This window comes from Xiphophorus couchianus, chromosome 16 (genome assembly GCF_001444195.1).
Source record: "Xiphophorus couchianus chromosome 16, X_couchianus-1.0, whole genome shotgun sequence".
NCBI classification, from domain to species: Eukaryota; Metazoa; Chordata; class Actinopteri; order Cyprinodontiformes; family Poeciliidae; genus Xiphophorus; species Xiphophorus couchianus.
Genome location: NC_040243.1, coordinates 12,472,578 through 12,498,834, shown reverse-complemented (window position 1 = coordinate 12,498,834; position 26,257 = coordinate 12,472,578). Strand labels below are relative to the sequence as shown.

The 26,257-nt window shown below is 40.3% G+C and overlaps 1 protein-coding gene across 3 annotated transcripts; it reads right to left on the bottom strand.

The window, feature by feature from the left end:
• Window positions 1-2,218: 2,218 nt before the first annotated feature.
• pdgfab (platelet-derived growth factor alpha polypeptide b) lies at window positions 2,219-24,588 on the bottom strand. Of its 3 annotated transcripts, none has more exons than XR_003598731.1 (7): window positions 23,908-24,588; window positions 23,085-23,181; window positions 17,565-17,699; window positions 15,488-15,678; window positions 5,717-5,843; window positions 5,063-5,188; window positions 2,219-4,054 (listed from the first exon to the last, which is right to left on the bottom strand). XR_003598731.1 is itself a non-coding variant. In XM_028042608.1 (6 exons), the coding sequence occupies exons 1-6, from the start codon at window positions 23,965-23,967 to the stop codon at window positions 4,041-4,043; spliced, it is 627 nt and encodes a 208-aa protein (XP_027898409.1). In that variant the 5' UTR covers window positions 23,968-24,579; the 3' UTR covers window positions 2,219-4,040. The 3 variants fall into 3 exon arrangements, 1 of the variants encoding a protein (XP_027898409.1); XR_003598730.1 differs by having other exon boundaries at window positions 23,085-23,184; window positions 23,908-24,586; XM_028042608.1 differs by lacking the exon at window positions 5,063-5,188 and having other exon boundaries at window positions 23,085-23,184; window positions 23,908-24,579.
• Window positions 24,589-26,257: the final 1,669 nt, after the last annotated feature.

Genomic DNA, 26,257 nt, shown 5'->3' with positions numbered 1-26,257 from the left:
TTGAGTCCACGCTGTTCCCTCTTTTCTTTATTTTCCAACCCCCTGTCTCCATCCTATTGCACTCTCACTCCTCGGGGTATCCCCTCTCCTCCTCCCTCTTTCCACACCATGACATATTGCTTTCTTTTCTCTGTGTGGTGAACACGCCATGCACTCTAAATCCCCACTTCAGCCTCTCTCCTCGCCTTTTTAAAATAAAGCCGTGCATGTCAGATAAAAACAATAAAATCAATCAATTCCTGTGCTCTTCCTTTTATCTCTACTTTTTTTGACTTTATCCCTCCCGTTCCCTTAGCTTGTCGAATTGCTGTCTCTCTGATCCTTTCTTCTCTTTCATGTGTTGCCTTTCTTTATCTGGCTTCCTATTGAGGTAATAAGTTGGGTGTATAGCAGGGAAGTGGAAAGGAGAAGGACTTTCATGTCCCTCCACCCTGGGATTAGGGTGAGCTCCTTGGGAAAAGCAATAAAGCCCCCTGAACCTTTCGTCTGTTCCTGATGTGTACTAGAGTAAAGCTCAGCTCATGCTCACTGTGCAAACCTGCAAAAGCTCTTATTTCCTTTACATCTCCATCCTCAATTGTGGTTTTTGGGATGCCTGCAGCTGCAGTACTTGTTTAAGTAAACTTCACACATTTGACAAATAGTACACAATGTTTAGTCCTGTTAGAAGATTTTAAGAGCTCGAAGTTAATAAGTCTCTTGGCATCTCTAGTGTGGTATGGACCCACACCCAGGTGAAACCGGATCATATTGAATTTCTACTGTTGTGTACAGCTTCTGTGAATGCACAATCAGTAATAATTATAGCAATGAGTGTGTAGAAAAGAAATTAAATCCTCGTTTGTGGAAGGTTACGAGCTATTCATATGGCGTTTTAGCTGATTTAATCTTTAGCCAATTAAAACAACTCAAGTGTTTAAAAGGTTTGCTGCCTCTTGCTCAATCAAACAAGCTACACTGGCCAATGTAACTGTAGAAGAGTTACATTCGGCAACTTTTTTTTTTTTTTGCAAAAAAAAGTTGCAAAAAAAAAGCTCTGCCGTATATAGTTTATCTAACCTTTCTTTGGTTTTGCAACATTTTATTCTAAATTGAGGTCTGTTTGTTTGCTATTGTAACTATTTTGTACTTTGAATAACATGATTAATTAAATTGTCTTTTTTTAGCATGTGATAGCTTTCAAAAATACGTGGCATAAGTTTTGGAACTAAACATTTAACAGTTTCATTAACAGAAATGCATTTGTTACTGAAAACAAAGGAATTATGATTATTTGCACATTTGTCCAACGGAAGTCTAACATATAGCATAATGGCATTGTTTAATCATGTATGAGCGCTACGCATGGATCCTGAGTTAGAGGAAATACGACCGTACATTGATGTAATCTTAATGTGAACAGTGTTAAATGATCCACCTCATGAACATGGCACTAGTCAGCTTTTCCAAAAATCACAAGCTGTCGTAAGATTTTTTATGTGATTCTACTCTGGTGACATTCCCTTTGCGTTGTAAAAATAATCCCAGTTTTCTGCTGTTGATCCACATTCATCACTGTTAGCTCACTGGTAAAGGAAGCGGTTGTTTGTTCAGATAGGGTGCAAGGTCAGGCCAGCACTGTAATGTTTTCAGACCACCTCAGTGAACTCATCATTTGTCCTGATTGTACATGAGTGCATAAAGAGCAAGCTCCCTCCACAGGGTGGAGTGATTTGTTCTCCTGTCAACACTGGGAGTAAAGCCTGACTAAACAAGGAGGGCATTCATGCAGTCGTCGATTTGCTTTGCTCACTCATTCACTCTTTCAAGGCGGACTTTGCTCTTCGAGGCATAACATGTGCACTTGTGAAGCTGATCGGGCGGGCATCTTCCTTATCAGCTTTCGAGATATGTGTGAAAAACAGCCTCTTGTTACAAATACACAATCTACGACTATCTATACAACACAACTTTGTGTCTTTTTGGAAATGTTTGCACTGCAAAAAGGTGTTGCTTATTGTGCCCCCAATCAAAGTAAAGGCAAAGCTAAACCCAGAGTTTTAAACATGACAGAAAATCAATCCACAGGTATGTTCACACAAAATGTGAGCTCAAAATGTACCTCTTAAACAGGGCATATAGATTTTTACTTTCAATCCAAACCAGTATATCATAGATGTGTCTATCATTGTTAACCATTGAATTTTGCTCAACAGCAAGCAACACCCTGTAACCTGGATTAATTTAACCTTTAATTTATTTGTAGACAGGGATTTTCAGTTTGCAAAAAACAATCACTAAAAATATGTGTAAAAAAAGAAAAGAAAAAGGACTTCAGTGACTTATATAGTTGTGCTTCATGATATGGACATAAAATACCTCTAACCAAATTTTCCTGTTAATTTAGATACATTTTGCATACCATAATAAGACCAATGTTATGGTATAATTTCATGTTATTGTTTTTTTTTACACATTTAGAAGTACAGATCACTGGAAACTAACAAGAAAGTCAGTATTCTAGTTTAGTCAAGGATTCTTAACTGGATTCTTTACTTTGTTTGGGCCATTTCAGCACATAAATGTGTTTTGATCAAAACCATTCCATCCTACGGTAGCTCTGGTTATATTTCTGCTGGATAGTGAGTCTCTGCTGCATTTACAAGTTTTTAGCATCCATTAACAGATTTTTGATCTACAGGCATCCTTACTCAAAACAAGGAATGTATCTTTAATTCAACACAAGTGCACATAAAATTTTCTTTCACTTCTGACATGGCTGTCACACAAAAATGTCTGTAATTTGGATTCAGCTCACTAACCTGTAGCATTTTCAGACCCAGCTCCAACTACATGCTTACTTAGATCTGCACACTGTGGTGCTTTTTCTGGTATAGTTATGAGATTGTCATCGACATATTGTGATATCCGCTTGTTTGTTTGTCTCAAAAAAGGAGCATGACTGCAGCATAAGGAAATGTAAACCACCACTAGCTATTGATTCTCCTTTTTTATACCCTTTGCACAACAGTGATGCAAACAGATTTCAACCTTACCAATTTGACCATCTGCTAAAATTATTTGCATTTTCAAAAGAAAATAAAGAAAACATAATTCCTGCTTGGATATAAGTATGCATAATATATTTCATAACAAAAATAAAACATCTTCCTTTACTGACTCCTCCTTGCACACATACATCTGAACCTTATGCAAGACTTGACATCAATCAGATATACTGTAATATAATACGAAACATGGTTGACGATGGAAAAAAAACTGCTAAAAAACAAAAATGACACTGAGATTGTGATACTGGTGAAAGCAAAGGACTGGACCAAACATATCAGTATGTCTGCGAAAATTAATAAAACATATTTTTTTTGTCCTTTCTTGAAGATTGAAAGTGACAAAAGCAAATGTCCACACGCATAAATAGTTTGTAAGCAGCGGCGCATCCTCTGTTTTTTTTTTTTTTAGATTTATATGTACATAGTAGGTAAGGCAATTTCAAAACCGGAAGTCTCTGTGGCTGTTTCTTCCTTAATTAGAACAAATTGTCCACCAGTTTCAATGTTTGCTGCCTCTTATAGTCCTGCAAAATGAACACTCCCAAACTGTTTCTTTGCATCTTTATTCCCATCTTCCTTTTGCTTTCTTCTTATGAATGCAACAGTTTTTCTATACAAACAGGGCACTTTGAGTTATAGCACTGGATTCACAAAAAAAAGTCTGATCCCACAGTCTATTTTCCATTTTGCGTGTCTTTTGAATTGTTCATCCCAAATTCCTTCCATCCTCTTGAAGTCTGAGCTTCATGGCATCTTCTTTTTTACTTCGTAATCAGCAGCACAGTTCAGTTGCCCTCATCATTACTAGTTTTGAAAGCACCTTTGGCATTCTGTATTTTAGTCTGTTGTCTATTTTTCAGTCTCAAGACTTTTTGGAGAAAGTATATTTTCCTTAAACAATGTTTGCATGGTGGGTGGAGAGACAAAGAAGATGGTGTCCTCTTCTGGTTTAGGTCCATCCCGTGATGCTGCCCCTTAGTCTGGGAGGTTTCACCTCACATCTGCTGTAGGACAGAGAGACAAAGCTGAAATTACTATCACAAATGCAAAAAGACTCCCATTTCATTATTACAAAAGAAATCTTTGGAGATCTCTGCAATCACATCCCAACCTCGGCATTTGAATCCATGCATCTCCTGCAAACTGACACAGCACACCAATAATGTTCTGAATTAAGTTTCCCCAGATACAGAACAACTTGATCAGTTGAAGCACAGTTATGTTCAGGGTGATTTTTCTGTGTACAAAGGATAGTACAGGGGAAAAAAATGTGATGATACAGTCAATCCCAAAAGTATTTACACCCCCTGAACTCTGTCACATTTTGTCCATAAAGCACGAATTAGCAATGTACAGTATCTTAATAGTATTTTATACAATAAACTATTTGAATCTGAGAAATGTGATGAGCATTTGTTTTCAGTCCCGTCTACTTTTAAACTCTAAGTAATAAAACAATCATTTCCAAGGAGGATTATTTAAAACATCATCTGAAATAGAAAATATACAGTACAACTGTAATTGGCAAAAAGAAAATGAGCACATTACTCTAAACATACTATCCTGACAGAGAAATATGGGGATTGTTTTACAGTACATTACTTGGCATTTGTCTATTATGTAAAATTCCAATAAATGGAATTGAGGGTTTATGATTTTTAAAGTGACAAGTGAAAATGTTCAAGGGGTATAAATAACTTTGCAAGGCACTGTAACTTAAAGAGGAGCAAGATATAATTAAGAGAGAAGGGTGCCTTTTTAGAGGTTAGACAAAACAAACTGCTGATGCACTCAACAAGTCGCAAGACCACTGCTGTGAAACAAAACACTTATAAAAAGTGAGCATGCTCAAGAGGCCACAAATTCAACATGCACAATTGGGACATGGAGGTAAAACTTGGTAGCCCTCCTTCTCCTCACACTGTGATTGGTGACTGTGATTGGCAGGCCCAGTTTTGGCCTTGGTTGGGCCAGTGTGACACCAAAAGGTGACTTCAGTGCTCTATTCCTACCTGTGTCCTGTCACAGCCTTGCAGTGGACTTTGGGTAATAAGAGCACCTTTATTATGTCACCAATAAGTCCTTGGTGGGCCTTAGCTTTTTAGGTTTCCTTTTTTTACCTTTAACCCTACGATGGCCTGAAAACACAAAAGTTGGGGAGGGTGAAAAGGAAGGAGGATTTAAAGCAAGAAGCAGGCTTTATGGAAACTAAAGATGCCGCAACAGCCCTGGGACAGAAGCAGAGAGTGCAAAAATTTAGCTCAGTTTAAATTCTTCAGGTGCCTTATCTGCGCACATTACAGCGCTTATCTGCACACAGATATAGGAAACCTTCAGATCAAGGCACGTTAACTGCTGTCATGCCAAGCAGCCCTTGAACACACACCCTTAACACACAAATTCTCACAGAGCAAGGCTCAAAGCTTTACAGTTTTCAAACAGAGAGTCACCTTGCAGGTGTGCATGTCTGCTTGGAAGCATTTGGAGGTAAAGGTTCATTTAACCCAAAGCAGACAGAGAGAATAAGGAGGTGTGCACAGTGACAAAAGTGTAAGTGCAGGATTTCGGCCATCAAACTTTAGAATAACAAACACAACATTTGAAAGGGACTTCGGAAACATCATTTAAGGAAGGTGTGAAGGAAATCCCAGCTTGTATTTATTTACCTGTTTCTGCATCTAAGTGTTCTACCACATGATGTTGTGATGTACACACACACTCCAGGTGGTCCTCTAACCTCACAAAGACCTCCTTCAGCTTGGGTCTCCTCCTCACGTACTCCACTTTGGCTACCTAAGGAAAGGAAGAGGAGAAAGATTAGCTATAGGCTCCTGCACATTTACTCTTCCCTGTGTGTGTCAATGAATGCACACTCTATTTGCACACTGGCAAACATCAAGAGGTGTAGTCCCATGACTGATGGCACATGCATGAACCAATTCATAAAAAACTCAGCTAAGGCTTTGCTTGTTGTGTTTGGAGTGTGACAGGAGCATTCCTCAGTGCATGATTCATTAGGTTTCACTTGTTGTGTGCTCTATGGTCTGTAAGGATCTCAATGGAGTGTATGACCCCGCTATGAGTTGAAGGAAGAGGGATGAGGGGTGGGATAGAGCATACTGCACCCTCAGGCCCTGGGAAGGTTTGCTCTGGCAAAAGAAAAGAAGCTGGGAGATCCCCTCAGCTCCGACCCAAAGCATCCACATCCAAACAGACACCTAAACTCATTCACCTTGCCTCAACATGTTGATTTTAAGCCGTGTTTCTACATGGATTAAGGAACGTTCTGCTTTGCTTGCATGTAGAAAATCTACAGTGCCTTCTAAAATATTCATAATACTTGAACTTTTTTATATTTTGTCACCATACAACCACAGACACTGTTGAAAGTAAGCCGGCCCTGTTTGCAACTTCCCACAAACTATGCAGAGCACACTTCTGACATATGCAAGATGCTGATATTCCTTTATATCAAGCACGTCAATGAAGGCAGATGGATGCTTTCAGTACTACACACATAAAAGGAGACTTTTCCAGGACACAGAGAAAATTTAGACCTGTTTGGTGATTTCTATGCTGCTGATGGTCACACTGTTCACAAATTGACTGGTTTGTGGACCTCTGTGTTGGGAGGTAGAAAAGATATGAGACTGTGACCGAGGTTCGCCATTTAACAGGACAATTCCAAGGATACAGTCACAGCTACTAATGTAAAAGCTTAGATCAAAGTATATTATTAAGTATTAGATTGCCCTAGTCAAAGTCCAGACCTAAATCAATTTGGTTAGCAAAGAATTTGGGGAAAAAAAATGTGCAAAGAGGCCAGAGACACAACTCAAAACACTCACAGCTATGAATTACTTAGTTTATTAACTCAGGGAAATCAAATGTGAGTTTGCACCCAGTTCCATGATTTAGAAAATATAAATCACTATACATATTCTATTTGTAGAAAATAAAATATGTGACTGCAATGTTACAAAATTTGTATAAAGTTCAAAAGAATATTTTTTCTGGGCTCTGCACTATCAGGTCTAAGCTCAGAAAATGGTCAAACAAGCACAAAAAGTGCAACAAGAATTCCAATCATTCCAAGGCACAGCTTGTTACAACTACCAATCCAAGGGTTATGAATGTTCTGAGCCTTCATCAACAATACACTACTGATTAAAGCTCAGATGAAAGCTGAGTAGAAAAGGTTGCATGGAGGTTATGATGATATTGTTGTGCAACTGAGAAGAAAAGTTGGGCACATACTGTTGCCCCTCTGACCTGAACACCAAGAAAGGTAACATCTCAAATCATCCCTGAAGGCTCTGGAACCACAGGGAAACAATTTCCTCAGCTTCACCTATGCCAGTTGCAGCACGAGAAAGGATATTGGCTGACAACCTCCCAGCACTCAGCAGCGATATGAGCAACCCAGTCCTGTTCTCGGCATGAAGCTTCTGCACGCACAAAACCAATGAGTCTGTTTTCCTCTATCCCATGATGGCACAGTGCCAAGCCTGGCTCTTAGTGGTGAGTCAGTCATGCAGACAAATCAACATACCAATCCCTGTCTGATAAAACAAACAATAATGCTGAAATTCAAAAAGACAGAGAGTTGCTTTTTGTGGTGCGGGGGGCAGGGGGGGGGGCAGGGGGGGTGGTTCGACTGGAACTGCGGCAGCTAAAAGGCAAAGGGCAAGCAGTTTTTAGCAGCCACTCATTTGCAATAGTTTCTATCTGTGGAAAAGAAGAGAAGAAGAAAGGCAGTGAAAAGAGGATAAGCAGGCAGGAGAGGTATGTGGAGAGCAAACAGAGGACAATGGTGTCTGGGTTATTGGTGGATGTGTTTGCTGTTTCCGAGCCATGAAACAGAAGGGGAGCGGGTGAAAGGCCAGAGTGAGGAAGAAACTAGGAGTAGGTTAACCACCGTTCTCATTAGCTCTCGCAGGGGAGTACGCATGTGTGTGTACAAACAGAGGTGGTTATTTAAGGACGGGAAGGAGAACCTCACCATGATCATGACTTGCATTAGAAGGCGTTCATGTGTTACCTATTAACACTGAGTTTCTGGGTTACCCATTTGGGAAATTTATTAAACCAACACTGACACGACAGATAGAAAACTTATCAAAGGTTTGCATTTATCTACAAAAAGTGTGCTAAACATCCCCAAATGGCACGACTTTCTCAGAAAACCACTGCCAATGTTTAATTCAATTATCTTACTGGAAAATACGGATGAAAGGAGAAAGGGATGAAAGATGCAGCTGCCTTTGCGGACAGCTTGTCTGCTGATGCCGGTTACAAGAATGTCTGTGCTCGCAACTTCTAAGCGACTGCTCCAGAAGTTGCGAGCAGGAAGCAAAGAAGACAAAGTCTTGTCTAAGACTTACTGCTGACGCTAATCCTAATGACTAAGACACACACAAGCTCTGCCGGGCCAAAAAAACAGCTATTGACAGAAGGATGAAGCTATGGCCTCCCTGGATGTGAAGCCCAGCGGCACATTTGTTTTGATGACCTGCACATAGCAGAACCATAATCACTCTCATATCAAGCAAACAAACATAATTTCTAATTATAGTTATACCTTCCTACACCATGTTCCAAATTATTATGCAAATTGGATTTAAGTGTCATAAAGATAAAAATTTTTGTTGTGCTATTAAATTTATAGATGGTATTGTGTGTCAGAGCTCTTTGAATCACTATAATTAATTTCAGAAAGCTGGGTTGATTAGTTTGTCTGGTGAGTTCAATTAAAGAAAATCTACTCAAGTAGGATGTTCCACATTATTAAGCAGGCCACAGGTTTCAAGGAATATAGGAAAGAGAAAGGATCTCTCTGCTGACAAAAATCATCACATAGTGTAGTGCCGTATGACAAAGTAAGATGTTTTTGATTGAAATAGCTGTTGATTTTAGTACATGTGACCACTTAATACTGCACATTCACAGAATGACAGTTTGCAGTTCTTTATAATCCATAAAATGTTTAGAAAATCTGCTGTGCATAATAACTTGAAACAGTGCATTTTGAGTTTTTTATTTTTGAGAAAATACTGTTCTCCTGGGGAGCTTTGCTTAGTAAAATTTACTGTAATAGTTCATGATTTGAAAATTATACTGACCATTATTTGCACTCACCATTTAAGAAAATCTGAGAAAATACCACTTGCATAATAATTTGGAACATGGTGTAATACCAAGTAAGGCACGGGATTCTCCATCAGAACTCCCTTAAATATTCTTGGTAAAATTCAACACGATGTCAAAAACTTTCCTAGGAGAATGTGGTCCATATCCTGATTTGTCATTTGCATGTCCATGAAATCGATCTCAATTTCAATTTCACTGAGTTTGTGTAAAATTCTTCCCTCTGAGCTCTGACCTCAATAGGCATTTTCATCCACACAACTGCCCCTTGTATTTTTTTTAATCATTCTCTTTAAATTGACATTTTAGTTGAGTGGTTAAAAACCAAACATATCCAGCAGTTTCTGAAATATGCTGGGCTGACAATATAATACAAAAACCCATATCACGTTTCAAGTTACATACATTGCTTTTCTTCTCAATTCCGGTGCACAGTGTAAACTTCAGAAAGTTGCCTTCATCACATCTAGATGCCTAGATGTATTCGGCTGCTTTCTTGTGTTAGAAGGGAGCGCTGATGAGGACTTTTGTTGCAGTCTTTCTGTGCATTGTTGTCTTATTAACAGAGACTTACACTCTGTTGCACAGTCAGTGACTTCCCATTTAAAACCTAGATAAGAAAGCACCCCTCTCCCATGCTACGACACAGGGCCCCACACTCTCTTTGTATAAATCAAACAGCTTTAAACTCCCTGGAAATCCAGGCCCTGAGAAAGAGTCCCCTGAGTGGCAGTGGAATGATATCCAATCCAGAGGGTTGGGGGTGAGGCTTGAGGGTCTGGGAATCACACCCCCTCTTGGTTTTGGCTTGTCCCCAGTGTCACCAGCAGCCCTTCTGTGTGAAGCCGTTTGTCCGAGTTGGGGCTAATTGGGAATTCCCTGAGCACAGAACACTGACGATGAGAGCATGATGAAGGAAGGGGAAAGTTTTGCTCCGGACTTCCAAGCAAAACAGAGCAGGGATGTGGATGTGCACTGCGGGCCATGGCAAACTGGAACAGTGACAGATTGGAGCAAAAATAAATAAAAAAAGTGCATGTGTATGTTTGCAGAATGGAGAGGGGTGGAAAGAGGCTGGGCAGGGTCACAATTCATCCATCAGGAGGGAAAACAGGCAACAGAGACAGTCTGTGTTTACTGCCCAGAAAAAAGAGGAGAAAGGAGTGGCTTTGTGAATCTCCATCTGTTACTATTTCTGTTTGTGCAATGACATAAATAAAAGAAAAGAAATTACATTAACAAAGCACATTTGGTCTAACAAACATGCGAATGATTGAAGTCTGAAGGTGCATTTCTTGCAAAATGTTGCATAGGCTTCAATATTGCCCAAAAGCAACACTTATAAAGTGAAACTGTGTGACCACAGTGGTATACAGGAAATACACTTGTTTTAAGTTCTTCTTCAGTTGTGAATTACTGTTTACAGACTACGCAGTGACATCTACTGTTTGAAATAAGAGCTACAGTGAGCGTAGTGCGCCTGACGTTGATGCAAGAACTAGCTTGCGCACAAAACCATACCAATCCATACCCAAAACTTTACGGTTTCAAAAGTACAACATTTTTCCTTCAACTCATCTCTATGATTTAAACTCCTTTAAAGGGGCAGCAAGGAAAAAATGACTAAAGTAACCTGAGTTTTATCCAGCTGTAGGGAGCACAAATTAGTACCCCACCCCTACATGTTGCTCCATCCTGCCAGTCAGCTTGATGGCTTTTAAGAACAATAAATACAACTGTTTAAATATATCCCCAATAGGACAGTTAATAAAAGAATTATTATAGTTATTGCCTGAGTAAGTACCATTAAAATATCTGTTTTTTAAACTTGTGTTGCACTAAAGAGAGCAGAGTATTAAGAGGTACGTGAAGTTAGGACAACACATAGCTTTAGAGTATTAATTGAAATTGAAATAAATGTTGTAAAATCAATATGAGACCAATTAAATCCTATTTTAGATTTTTGTATTGAATTATCTTACCAATACTAAAATACCGTGAGAGTCTCATACCAGCCCATGCCTTATTGCAGTAGTCAAAGGTGAAAAAAAAGAAGCAAACTCCAAGTGCATAGACAGAAACCATAATTTCAGAAAGGGACATTACTAAGCAACGCAAAGGATGAAAAGTGAATGAGATTTAATGAAAGAGCACAGATGATGCAGAGACTTGACAAGTGGGGTAAAATTAGAGATTTGCAGATTCAGGAGAGACAGAGGGAGTGAACAACTATTTCACACATCAGACAATCAGACTCCAACACTGAAGTGTGCAGAGAGGAGATCTGGATGGGCTGAAGCATGAGGAGCAGGAGGGAGGACAGCAGGGAAGGAGTGAAGTAAAAATACAGACTATTGAGTCAAATATGATTTAAAAAATACTGCTTCTCTCCCTGCTGAAGTGTTCCAGCCGCTGCAGCAGTAGCCAACATCTCAGACACTCCCATGGTCTGCGACCTACCCCGCCATGTTCACACAAACTCCCTCACCCTGCTTCATCCACCAGGAGAGTTGACTGAATCAAAGGGTAAATAATTCACAGCTGCAAGGCACTTCAAACACAGAGGCCCCTCACTCCCATCTGAACCCCCCTATCCTGTCCCTCACATAACCATAAATCATTCTCACTGTATCAGCGCCACACTTTTATTTATGAAACACCCTGTAAGTCAGAATCCCACAAAACCACAGGGGTACAGCTACCGCTATCCCCCGGTACCCCGCCATGACCCACCGTCTGCTGGGATAATCATGTGTGAGTATGTTTGCGTGTAGGGGTCGAGGACCTGGAGGCTGGCGCTGAGAGATATGTGGGACCCCCACACTCTGTACCGGGCCATTTCCGCCTGGCCTCAATTGTCCTCCACTTTGATCCAGTAGCCATCAACACTTCATTACTCTGCAGTCTGTCTTCCTCTTGCTGCAGCTTCGCACAAATGGCCTCATCTGGGTTTGCATCGTGTCGAGGACTCACTCTCCCTCACCCACACTCATTTCCAACAAAGATGTGCCCTGACAACCCATTCTAAACACTGCAAAATGCTTGCTTGGAAGCCAATTATAGGTTCCCAGCTATTAAAAGCTACTAAAAGGTAAAAGTGATACACCCTTTAGATTAGATTAGGAACATCATGAAGCTAATTTAATTGGTTGGTTCTCGTGTTTTGCTTGTATTGTTGCAACTGAGTCTCCAAACTTCCTCTTTCCTAATGTCATTTGTAAACATAACATGTAAACTCAACTTTTTACTCATTTCTTGCGGTCACTCACTGCTGTATAATACTTTTTCTTTCAGAAATCTACTTGGTTTGTGTGCCAAGCATTTTTTTTCAATATGATTTTCTATGGGAAAAAATATATGTAGAGGTAATATAGGTCTAAATATAATCATCACAAAGCATGTATCAGTATGAGATGATCACAATATCATAATCTTACACAAAAATCCAACACTTTCACGGCTTTAAGTTGAACTATTAACCTTCCTACATTTTCTGCAAAAAATTTAGATTTCACCAGCTCATTTCTGCCTATTTCAAACTCTTTTCTCAATGAGATGTTTTTTGGCTATGTCACTATTATGTAAAGAAGATGTGCTTTCTCTCACTAGAACTTTGTAAAGTCACTACCCTGCCAATGAACAATACAGGCTTGTACAGAACAGGGCCTGCACAGACCTATCATGCTTCCTTTAAATACCCAGTCTCAAGTGAATGGGCAGAATAAGAGCAGATGTAGAGCTGATTTAGACAAATCTAGGTTGGTATAAGGTGGAAAGAAAACACCAGAAATCTTCTATGCTGATCCTTGGCTTACAGAAGAAAAACAATCCAGACCCCTTGGCAGTCTGAGAGAATCTTTAGCTTTCTAAGAAAAGAACGAAAATGAACAAACTGAGCCTCTGTTCAACGTCAAACCTTACGCTGAGATAATGTTTCTAACACACAATGTGATGAATGTCACTTGATCAGAGAAAGCCCTGAGGGATGCCTTCCTTTGGGACAAAATGCCTTTCACCCTCCCTGCCACCCCCAAAATATCAGTCTGTTGTCTGTGTGCCCATTTTTTCACCCATGTCATGAGGGGGACACAAACAAAGCTGGATGGAGCATTCCGGGTGAAGCTGAACCGAACGTCTTGAAATGCTGTCGCCAGCGTCTTTCCATCCCTCTACATCGCTCCGATTACAGACAGAGCTCCTATTGAGGATGACATTCACCAACTGTTTGGCAAACAGAAAGGCTGAGTCGCTTCCATGCAGACAGACACAGATGATTGTGTGGTATATCAGAACTCTCGACTTTGACCGCAATATGAGTCAGCATTTCTGACCAAAAACCTGATGACCTTCGCCCCAGTCTCAAGTCTTTTGCGGCCTAGTATGCTTTCTTCTAGGATTGATCTGAACTTAGATCCATCCATCAAACCAGTAACTCTGTCCAACTTCAGTGTATCTGTTAAAGAAAAGCTTGTTTTGTAATGGGGATGTTATGTTGCAAGTGATGTGCAGAACAATTTCTGGCATACTGAACATTTTGAAAGTTGCCAAAAACCTTAAATTTTGTCCCACCTGGCCAGAGCACCTTCTTCCACATGTTTGCTGTGTCTCCTACATAGATTGCAGTTAATTCCACCTGAGCTGTGGGTCCTCTAGCATTACAAAGAGCCTTGCGGTTAGTTCTCCAATTAATTGCAATCTTGTTCAGTTTACGTGAAAAGCCATATCTTAGAAGTGACAGGTTTTTTTTTCCTATTTTGGATGATGTATTGAACAACTCTGCATGAAATTGTCAAAGCTTGAAGAACTTTTCATAACCATAAACATGTATTTGTCTAAGCTGTTGAAAGCCATGCATCCTCAATGCAGCTTTGTGACAGCCTATTACACAAAATCCCAATAAAATACAAAAACTTCCATTAATAAAAGCTCCATAGCTTGGCATTTGTTTTATGACTAGACTAGTCTATCAGGCAGAGATCTTTAAAGACTTGGATGAAGGGCAAAAGAAAAACAACTCTGGCAGTCCCAGTAACTGGGCAAGATCAAGCTGTCTGCAGCAATAATTAAGTACAGATATAGACAAACACAGTCAGAGTATTCTTGGCTACGCTGTTTATACCTTGGTTGTCTCTAACTTCCACAGGGCAGACCGCATAGTCCCCATACCTCCGAAAAGAGCAGTTGCCCACTCAATACCGCCACTGTAAATATAATGAGAAATTCATCTCATCTCCTGCCACCATGTCTCCTCTGATCCTGCACAGAGGGACATGTTTTCAAGAAAGCTATGCTCCTCATTCTTACTGTCATTTTGTCTTCCAAGGGCACACTGTTTCCACAAAAGACAAAAGGATAAACAACAGGAAGACGTTGAAGCAGTCCTGCAGCATGTGACACTCTGACAATCTCAAATATTGTTTTTTTTATTTCTTGAAACCTGGCATGAGCTTCCCTCTCTGGGCAATTCCTTCAACAGATATCCCAACCAACAGCTACCTCTTTCCTTTTTCTTTCATCTTCTCTCATTTGTACCATTCTGATGCTCTCACCTTGAACTTACACCAAGCAAGAGACAGAGTGATGGAAAGGGGTTTCAAATGGTAGGGAAAGACATTGGTAGAGGTCAGGGAAGGTATCAAGAGAGGTTCTCCTAAATAAGATATTGGAATGTGATTTAGTGTTCTGTCAAATTTTTCATGTCAGAATTCCTGATATCCCAGTCCTTTTTAGTCCAATTTTAAAGTAGAAATATAATTTCACAATGAAGTTGTGAAGTTTCATAGTGTTTTATAATTAGATATTTGAATATCATGCTGATGAGCTACTCTAAAAGATGAAGAATGGGCACTATTGTTGGATACCCTAGATTGGATGGATGGATGGATGGATGGATGGATGGATGGATGGATGGATGGATGGATGGATGGATGGATGGATGGATGGATGGATGGATGGATGGATGCTCTAAAATTACTGTAGTATCTATTTAACGTCTTTGGTGAATTAAATTAGAGAATGGATGGATGCAAAGGGAAGGTAAACATTTTTGCATTTCAATTTGTTTCTACATTTTGCCAGACAAACTCTCTACTTTTGCAGATCTCAGACACGTTGAATGCTAAAACTTTAAGGCACTGGATTTAAATTCCCAGATTTACTTTCCCAAAAAGCACAGAGAAGTGTGAGTTGTACAGAAAACAAAGCCAGACAGACTTACCACATGAGGGTAAGAGACATGTTTATACTTGGCTTGATGATGATAATTGGTTTATTAAGGAATCCAGTCTTACCTTAACGGTGCGGTGGTGCTTGCGTGAAGGGTGACAGCGCATGTTACTGGTGTTGCAGCATCCTGTGCAGCGCTTCACCTCCACACAGGGTGGCCATATCAGGAAGTTGGCAGATGTGGGATCCACCTGGCTCCGGGGGATCTCGTAGATCACCGTCCGCGTCTTGCATGCTGCCGGGACGGCCTCTTCGACTGGAAGTGAGACAGTGGCTCAATGCATTTGTTGTGCATGTTACAACATCTGGTGACGCATTTCCCGACCTCAACTAAGTGCTTATGTATTGTTGGAATCTGATCTTCACACACACAGCTGCTTGTACTCTTGATGACTCACTTGATGTGAGAGCTGCTTGTCTTGCCTCATATCGTACCTAGCATCTTTTAGGAGTGTTAAGAACACAAACTTTCCAAAAGCCTGATCTCATATCAGTTAAAAGTCTAAGGAACATGTGGAACTTGAGAAAACAGCTGCACTAAAGGCCCTCGCTGAGGTTAGCGTAGCATGACTCGGCAGGACAGCCATTACTTCAACAGGTGGGAAATTTAATAATCACAGATGTTTAATCCAAATGCTACATAAAGCATTTATGTACAACCCACAAAAAAGGAATTTGTGTGGGTTGTATCATTAATTAAATGAATCACAAAGGTTTGAAAACACAATAGGAAATTGTTACTAAATTCTAACAAGTTATTTTAAGTCTGTAAAAATATTGTACTTAAATATATTGATTAGAAATGGTTTATTCAAATGGGTATCTTATCTCATTGTTTATGTGTAGTGTCCAGCATTCAATGGCAAAGTAGGTATGTGTCTATTGTATCAATATAGTCATGTTCTATTGACTTTATTGTGGATGAAAATTTCAATTTGGTAAAAGTTAAGAGCCATGAAAAACTTGTAAGTGGGAGAATCTTTGTGTTAGAGCAAGACGTTTGTATCCAGCGTTAGATAGTTAAGCAACAGGGGCTGGAGGGGTGTTGGTATTGGATGCATTAGGCGTTGCCATGGCATCCGCAACCCAGATGGGGGGGAATAAGAGAATCAGAGGAACGGGGGGAGGTTTAGACAGGAGGGTATGTAGGATAATCTCATGCCAAAGATGCCGCTCTGGGAGGTTGCCCATTTGTCTGTCAAACATAGTCTAATTCTTATTTTGTGTTTCTTTTAATCTTGGGAATATAAAATTGTAAACTTAAAGAGTTAACTGTAAAAGAAAAAAATAACCAATTTATTTAAGATTTTCTTAATTTAAAACACACCATTTTAGTTTTTTAGAGTTATAATTTCTTTCTAGAAATACTGATTAAAATATGCTTAAATAAAATGTTTGCAAATGTTACACTCATTTTGTTTTATAGTTTGTTTTATCTGTGTCCAATGGCTTGAGATGTGTAAAACTGTTTGCATTCTAATAATTATCCTGTAGAGATGAAATTCCAATCATGCGTTGAATGCAAGAGCTTCTGTGGAGAGCAGCCAAAATGCCATCTATCTCATAATCCTATGGTGCCGGACAAATACATGAAACATGACCAGCAGCTTCGTCCACGTCCAACTTCTCCACTGCTGGGAGTAACGTGGAGAGCATGCACTCTGCAGGCTCCATGCCTCGATCAGATATCGTACCGCGTGGCATTTTAGGAAGAAATCTGACTGAGGGAAGAGGCGAGCTGCAACTTGAACCCTGAATGTCTGGAATTTCCACGCTCGAGGATATATTTCTCCCTTGACGCGTGTGTCTTTAGATCTGCAAGCCTCGGGGCAATTAAAAGGCTTGGTGTCAGACGTCCCCGTCAACCCCGCGCTCTAGCCTCCCTTTCTCATGATTCCTTGATTGCAAATAAATACTGGGTAGATGACTTCATTAGGGTGCCTCTCATCCCCCTTAAAAAGCAGTATAAAAACCACTAACTGTTAGCTTTGTTGGAAATTAGTGTAAAGCGATCTGTTTCATGTCCTGGGAACTTCTGTTTTAGAAGTGAGACTTCAGATTATTTTCAGGGCATGTTGACGCTGTGTGTGCCAAGTTGTCACGCATGTAATGATGCAACTTCTGAGCTCCGACTGGTCTTACCAATGCTCCTCTTGCGTCGGCTGTGCAACTGGGAGCTTTTCAGTTCATTGTAGTAACCATGATGATGGGACGAGTTCTTATGGTGGTTGTGGTGCTTGTGGTGCTTGTGCTCCTCAACAACATCGTTTCCCGTACCTCGTCAGAACAGAAGGACGGCATGTTAATGATGTCACAAACAGGTTATTCAACAAACAAGTTCAAGTTCAACTTTTATGTTGCTTGTCATGTTCACAGGAGAAACATTTTTACCAGAAGCACCTAGACCCCATTGAACAGCAGTGCTGTTTGGCTTGGTAGACCTCAACAAAGGATTACATTTGAACTGCAACTCAGTTTAAATAAGCTAAATGTTGTTCTGTACAATTTTAAGTCAGATCCATTTTTGCAGCACCAAATTCCAACAAATCTTGGCAAGGAGCGCCAATTCACACACATTTAAGTAGAATAAAATAAATGCAGTTCATTCCAGTACAGTGTAGTTACATAGTCACATTGACATTCAATTACACAGTGCAGTTCAATCCTAGTTATAACACAGTGTAATCAAGAAGCTCCTGAACAGATAAGTAAATGTTTATAAGATTGATTTGCAACTGTTTATTCAAGAATTTTAGATAAGAAGTGGAAGTAGGAAAAAGACAGTGATTTCTTATGTAAGAATTGAATTAAAGCATCCTTGTAAGCCTTTGATACTATATGAATCCTAACACTAAGCATAAGTTTATCACACAAAAAATAAGGGTGGGAATGAAAAGGAAAAAAAATCTCCCTAAATAATTTCGAAGAGGCCTAAAGTGCAAATTGAAGATTTTAGATGAAGAGAACAATCAGTCAAAGACCTCAAGATGTTAAAAACTATTTAAATACAAATCATGTTCTACATTTTCGTCACATTAAGATCAAATTCTGCCTCTCTCAGTCATGACCTAATTATGATATTTGGAAGGATAGAGTGAATTTTATTTCTGATTAAACCAATTCTATATGTAAAGGTTTCTATGAAGGCACTGGGAGCTCAAGGAACACAACTGAATGTTTCTATGACTGGAAGCTATAAATTGGTGATACACTGGTTCCTATACTGGAATGAATGCTAAGAATTACATTTCTCAAAGAAACAATGTTATTGATAGAGAATCCTGTGACATCACTACAGCTCAAAGTTAAATGGACATGCGTCTCAACAAAGTTATGACTCAAACATATGACACATTGTTAGTCTGGCTACTGTACTGGGAAATACACTATAAATTGTATTCCTGATAGAGACAACAATGTCATGAAGTCATCACCGCAGAGATAAAGGAATACACGACTAAACAGAGATGTGACTCTTTGCTAATCTGGCGACTACAGCAAAAAAAAATGCACTCTTGTTTTTCCCTTAATGATGAGCAATACTCTGTTATAAAAGCATTTTCAGGATTAAGTAAGAATCTTCAACTGCAATTCTAAGAACCAAGTATTGGTTGGCCACATAGCCATAATGAAATAAAGTATCTTTTATGTTCCCAAAGGGTTTATACAGTTCTCTTAAACATGCAAGCATGGTAACTTCTAGAACACTGGCTGAAGGTAGGAGGTTCAGTTGTACACTGGTTAATTGCTGGCATTATATGTCAGCCTCCCTCAGTGACTAGGCTAAACTTTTTTTTAGCTATAGCAAGACGAAGGTGAGTCAGCACTGACTTGAAAAAAACAACCAGCTTTCACAGACACAGAGGCTTAAAGTGGTCATTTGACAGGTAGGGCCCGGTCACCTTTATTTTAGGCCTAATTAGTGGTTCTGTGTCCCTCATTTACTGCAAATGTTTGCTTTTCAATCACTTTGTGGTTTTTTGGGGAAAGTACATGTTTTGCTAACATAGCCAGTTCAGTTTTTTCATGTTCACGGTCATCTGATAAGACGTGCTTGTTTTGGTCTCCACCCAGACTTTTAAGGTGGATTAAGAAAAAGTGCAAGAACAGCAATAAAATTTTAAAGCTTGTCTGCAGGATTCCAAGAGCGTCTGACTATATTTGCAAACTGGGTGGGTCTGCCTTTCTTATGGTATATCATGCTTGTATAGGATTATTCTACACATGTACACTGAACAAAAAGACACTGTATAACAATCGGAGAAACTCTTCTCATTATCCTACATAATGTGGAAAATCCTTAAGCACACATATCTGAACAGAGTTCAACTGTGGGCAAACACAGTCCACTCTCTCAGCTTTTTTGTGCATTCGACCAAAGTAATTCAAAGGGATTTCCTCAAACTATACAAGGTCCACCACTGGGATCGGTTGTTTATTTGCTTTTTGATCATTTCTTTTTTCAGGTCTGTCTGTTAGAGACAGTTCAGGGAATTTCCTTCCAGCTTGTCATGGAGTCAGTCAACCAGTTGGCGACCCAGGACTAAAGGTTCACTGAAGGGAAGTATTGCCTGCAGCTGAAACTGGGTGTCAAACAAAGGGCTGAGCTATCATTCTTTCAGACCATTACACTCCAGCACACACATACTGTACATAACATCCCAATCTATAAATCTTTTCATCTCTTACTGTCAGAAATACACAAAAGGTAGGAGAAGAATATAGCAAATATGGAAAGTTTAATGTAAGGGAAAGTTATATTAGATTTGACAGAGAGGCCGCATAAGAAACAGGAAAGAAAGGGAGGTGGAAAGACTACAGCAGTGGAGTGAGGGGGCTTGATCCTTTCCCGGTTCCAGGTGACTAAGATGTATGCACACGCCCAGAGTCTCTAGACAAGAGACCAGAGGACAGGAGACAGTCTCTTACCATGAATCAGGCTTTCAAGACTGGCAAATTACTCCCTCCATTAGCTAAGGGCCTTAACTCCCTCCTTTTGCTTCTTCTCCTCCACTCTCTTTCATTCTCCCTCTCCTTGAACAAACAGCCAGCATGTTGTTGACTTTCAGTGTAAGGGACTCCCTTCATATGTCATTCTTTCTCATTTGTCTTCTCTTTTTTTAACAGTTTTGTGGCTGAGTTGACAAAATGTAGGCTTAAGTCTAATAGGCAGCAGGGTACTTCTGCGGTTGTGGGTAGTAACAGGTGGCAAGCAACTCCCCTCTTTAAGTATCAGAGTTATCTGTTAACTGTGCGGGAGACAGAAGACAAAGCAGATTGCACAACAACCTGCGGCTTCTCCGATTGAAGCCGGAGTGCAGTCTCAAGATGTCTCCGACTCCCTCCTCCACCTCTGCCCCTTACCAAGAGTCAGGTTCCCTTTTCTGTCAAAGTTCTTCACTGAGAGAGATAAGAGCAGGCAGGCGAGGGGCCACCTCAGAAGGGAGACAGGGACAGAGAGGAGGAGGAGTATAACGAGGAGAGCAGCACCTCGGGGACCAGACAGCCATCTGCAGACTTCAAACAGGGTCATCTCATCTGACAGTCAGAACTGAGGACAGGGACTTTGTAAAAACAAATGCAAGCCTGCACTGAGCACAGGGGTATTGCAAGCCACCCCTGGGCGCCCTATTTATCCTGCCACTTCCAAACGTCACCCCCTCCTGGGACAGAAATCACAGAACAATTAAAAGCTAATTCTGAAAAGTTCACCTATGTTTTAAAATCTCCCCTCCTAGATGATGTCATGTTACATAGTATTTTGCCTAACACTGATAACTTCGCTAGTTCAAACAATCTGCAACAAAAGCTCTGAAAATACCCCTCTGGCTGGCGTCTGGGGTCTTTTAATGGGCTGGCCAGGGCTGACCAAGCTGACCCTCAAGACAGATTTATGTCCTCGTATAACAATAATTAGCCTACTGCTGTTACTCTGCAAAGCATTAATCTGTTTGAAGAAAGACACGTTAATTCAATTATAAACACCTTTTCTCATCTATGAGGTACCAAAGCGGTATGTTCTGGGCTCAGAGTAAAGCGAAATGATGCCTGCTGTGGAAAGCAGCCTGGTTTAATGTTAATTAAATCCATCACTGAGGTTGTTCTATTAATTAAATCCTATAAAACTTTGCAAAAACTTTCCCACATTTTGTTAGACTCCAACTACAAACTTCAGCATATTTTATTGGGATTTTATGGGATAGGTCAGCACATAATTGAGCTAAATTTTAAAGTGGAAAGAAATGACAATATGGTCTTCTGAAAAGCATATTTCTATCCAGGCCCTTTACTTTGATACCCCCAAATAAAATGTTCTGTGCAATTACCTTCAGAGATCACCTATTTGTACTTGTGACAGTGCAATGACAATAAAGTTGAATTCTATTCTATTCTATTCTATTTCCAACCATGTGCAATTTAATGCCAAGCGTCTGAGGCAGCTGTAATTTGAAGGCTTCAGAAGTTTGTTTGAGAATGTTGGTGAGTAATAAGCTTGATGTAGACTAAGAAACGGAGAAAGTTATATAGATGTTTATATCAAGGTGACGTTATGGATAGAGTTCATCATCACAGAACAAAAAAGATTTGGCACAATTGCAACTGGTTCAACCATCTCAACAGTGAATCATGGAGGTGGTAGCATTATGATGTGGGATGGTGGTCACGGTTGACGAGAACTGGGAAAACATGGGAATAATCCTAAAGTTGAGTTAAAAGTTTCTGGACTGGGGCAGAGGTCCTCCTTCTAGTCAAACAGCAACCTTAACCATACATTCAGATTAACAAGAGATTGGTTTAGTATGTGTGGGAAAAGCCTAGTCAAAGTCTAGACATAAATTCAATTGACTTTGTATCAGTAGATGCTCTCCATCCAACCTGATTGAGCTCAAACTATTTTCCAAAATGGAATAGACAAATGTCAATATTTAGAAGAAAACATGCATCCAAAAGCATACAAAGTATTGAATTAAGAGGCGCTGAATAGAAAAAATCTCAACATAAGCACAAGTCTATTTCTGTCTATTGTAAAATTGTGCGCTATAAAATACATTGAAATATGTGGAGGAAGCTCAAGAAAACACAAAACGTTGCTATTACAACCTATAAACAACTCAAATTCCAGTCTCTGCCTTTGTTTGCTGAATGTAAAATCTAGAGAGTTGTAAAGCAGGAGAGATAATTACCCCTTTCTGTTGGCAAATCTGCACAGAGGGAGCCCTGAACTTGATATATGACAGCAGCCTGTGTAAATAGAGGCTCATGTGAAGGCAAACAAGTTCTTCCAGCACACAGATGTAATTTAATCAGTAAGACAGTCTGGGACACAGAGGGAGAAGAAGCCAACTTGACCTGCAACCTGCTACAACTTTTCACCGGATTTATGGCACAAAAACATGCGGCAGTCTGGAGGCAACAAAGCAAGTTCACTGAACTCACCCTTCATCACGTGTGCAGTAAATGCACTTGTCTTGGATCATGCGTTTTCAAATGTGCAAACTATTATTTAGGTTAATCATAAAGCCACAACATAAGAGTCTTGACTTTCAGGTTAGGTTTAATCAGATTAATATCCAAAAGCCGGGGTATCCGACTTGCAGGCACATTCCGCGAAAAAAATAAATAAATAAATAAATAAATAAAGTATCAAGAGGCAGAATTTACCTATGGAGTCAATCTCCAGTAACCGCTGGAGGTCGCTGATGCTGTGGATTTCACTGTTGGAGAGTCGATCGATCAGCTCCTGTGGAAACTCCACTTCCTTCTGTGGCAGGGAGCGGGGCAAAGAAATCACACAAGAAAATAAGGTTAGAGATGTGTCGAGTGATTGGGAAGCACATGGGGATTGGCTGTATAAATAAAGGCTCAACTGAGGAAATCTTTTCAGAAGCCAACTTTGCAACAAGGTGCCAGAGAAATCCGTTGCGAATTTAGTGAATAATCAACAACATTAGACCCCTGAAATACACATCACTTTCTTCCTCTAAGCTGGAGCTCGAAACTCAGACCGCTGGCTGTAAGACTGCGGGAGCGGCAACTTCGCACCCTTTGCACTTGTCGCGCTTCATCCACGCACCTCGGGTTGAGCAAGACATGCAGAGCCCTTACAGGAACAAGAACTATTTTTATCAGCCAGAGCGGTTCCCATGGACGCGCTTGGTCCAACCAAAACGTTTGCCCAGTTGCCCTCAAGCTACAAACAGATTTGGCACCAAAAAAGACCAAAAATAACTGCGTTGTGCGCCCAAGCGCATGCAGCGGTGTTTACTTTGAGAGGCGCACTTGTGAGAGAAGCTGCCTCAAATCATCTTAGTGGTGGTTTTATTGTTTTGATTTTTCTTTGCATAGGCATTAATTCAAACTTCATTCCTATGGAGTTTAAATTAAACATCGCGTTTCAGTGTTATGTGTATGTATGTGAGGCCCTTGTGGAGAGGACCTTTGCACTCTAATTGGAATAAAACCTGGTTGAACCTGGTCACTTTACCTCAGCAGTGGCCAGCAGGTACGTCGTCCACAGCAGGAAGCAGCAAATTGTGGCTCTCATCTCCTTTTACTGTAAAGTCTCCCTCAAACACGAAAAATGTGCTGCCGCGTAGGAGCCCCTGAGTCGCTCCTGGCTCCAGAGGATCCACAACCATCCCCTCAGGGAGGGAAACGGTGTAGTCAGAGCAGGTCGGCCAGACGCGCTGCTTGTACTTGTTCGAAACTCTCGGGCTTAGCAGTCTTCTTTTTATTCACATTGAGCTGCGTCCTCTTGAAAAAGCCCTGCGCTCCAGCACAGCATATACCTTCCTTACGCACGCGTGAGGCAAATCCAATAAACAAGTCTAGCGCACATTGCACTTGTCTTTCACCTTAGCAAAAAAAAAAAAAAAAAAAAAATGACTTCACACTTTGACCGAGAAACCACACATAACAAAAACAGCTGCTTGTCTCTGAGGACAAGTGAAAGCGCACTGTTTTTTCTCTGTTCTGAAAGTCTTGAATGAAAAATAATCCAAAAGATGCCCTAATCTCCAATGGAGAAAGGAGTCCGTGAGGGGCTGTTCAGAGCGTGTCTGCGCGCAGGTCCTTGGACGTGTAGGACTCTGGAGTGAATGGTGTCAGAGCGCCTCTGAGCCGCTGAATATAGAGAGCCAGCAGCTCTGTGCCCATTGCGCCTCCCCTCGCGTTTGGGTGATCGTGCATCCATTCAGCAAGGAGAGCTGGTTGGCTGATGACTTAAAACTCCAAGATCCGTCCCCGTGCCCCTCTTACCGCCTCCCCCCTCCATCCTGTGTGAGCGAGTGCATGAGTGTCTATGTCCTTTGAAAAAGAAAAAAAAAAAGAGTCCTTCACAGATTTGGTGTGTAGTCCGTTTTTATTTACAGGAAGACTGGAAAATAGATCCATTTTTCAAAGACATTTCCTTCATCTCATTTCCCACCACTGCACGGATTGATAACTGGATTAAGAAGAAGTAGGAGGATGCTCTGGGTTTATCTTTCTGCAAATAATAGATAAGTCGCTCCGGATGCTTTGTCTAAAGGACATCATGGTGAATCTTATTTTCAGCTGATGGTCATGACTCATGACTAGAGCTTTCTAGGTTTCTCTGTTTACTCCTCCTAACTTGTTTTGCTTTGCAAAAATGTTTCACCCGCTTGAACATTATTACAGTTTCTTAAGTGAAAGCTACAAACTTTAGTTTAATTTTGCTGTTTATGTGACCACCAGAAGCAGAGCTTCATTGTCAAATGAAAAGAAAGGCATACATCTTTCTGAAAATACTTTTTGAAGTAAAAGCCTTAACAGTCCATGATGCATTTTTTGTTCAAGTGTCGCCAGTTTCTATCCCCACAGCATCATGCTGCCACCACGAGTTTTCACAGCAGAAATGAGGTATTTAAGGTGACATTTGTTTCCCTGCAATTCAGAAAGCTTGGTCATTGCTTTGTATCATATGTATGTACTGTGTTTATTTACTGCATGATGACTGAATAATTCAGCAATGTTTTTTTTTTTTTTTTGGCCAGTTGTCCATAAAAGCTAGTTTTAAAAAAAATACATTTTAACTAATAATTTGATTACTGCAGTTCCTTCAGAATTGCCTTAGGTCTTTTCACAACTTCTGTTTACTTGGGGTTGCAGTTATGTCATAATTTATTTCCATTTTCGAGGATGGACTGAATAGTGCAACCTGTGAAATTAAAAACATGTTGTTTAGCCTTTAAGCTTCTCCCCAACTTTATGCCTTGACCTGTCAGGTGACCTTTGTCAGCAGTTGATTGCATTAATTTTACAAAAGTTGTCAGAATAAATGGATCCGAAGAAAAAACTTTTAAAATCTTTATATGTGTATCTTTTGAAAACCACACATCACTGTCCTGCACAATCACTGTTACACAACATAATGTAAAATTTCAATAAAATACCTTTATGTTGGAGGTTATAATTTAGCTAAATGTGAAAAAAAATCAAGAAACTGTACTTTCTTGATTACGTAGGATTTCTGGACACAGGGAGTCACTGCCTGCAGATTCACAACCAACTGGTCTTATCTTGCTCGGGGTCTTTCGTCCTGCACTGGGAGGTCTGGGAATAAAGCCTGAGGGTCATCTCGGAGGAGACATGCATGCAGGAGCAGAGACACAGACAGACAGAGAGCGTGCAGACACATTATCAGCCAGAGGTGAGAATCGGCAGGGAGCTACAGGTCAGCCGACCAGGTGGTCCAAGCCTACACCTTGTCCGCTCAACCCTGGAGGGTGTTGTGGCTGGGAATCCTGCAAAGAGAAATCACTCCAGCAGATGGTATGGTAATTAATGCAACCATTTTAATAGGCCAGTTGAGC

Excerpts from the sequence above, each read along its gene's own strand:
- pdgfab (XM_028042608.1), bottom strand. The coding sequence starts at position 23,967 with ATGAGAGCCACAATTTGCTGCTTCCTGCTGTGGACGACGTACCTGCTG. Across the intron at positions 15,679-17,564 it reads CCGACGCAAGAGGAGCATTG|TCGAAGAGGCCGTCCCGGCA; the intron begins GTAAGACCAGTC and ends TCTCACTTCCAG. Across the intron at positions 5,844-15,487 it reads AGCACCACCGCACCGTTAAG|GTAGCCAAAGTGGAGTACGT; the intron begins GTAAGACTGGAT and ends TCCTTTCCTTAG.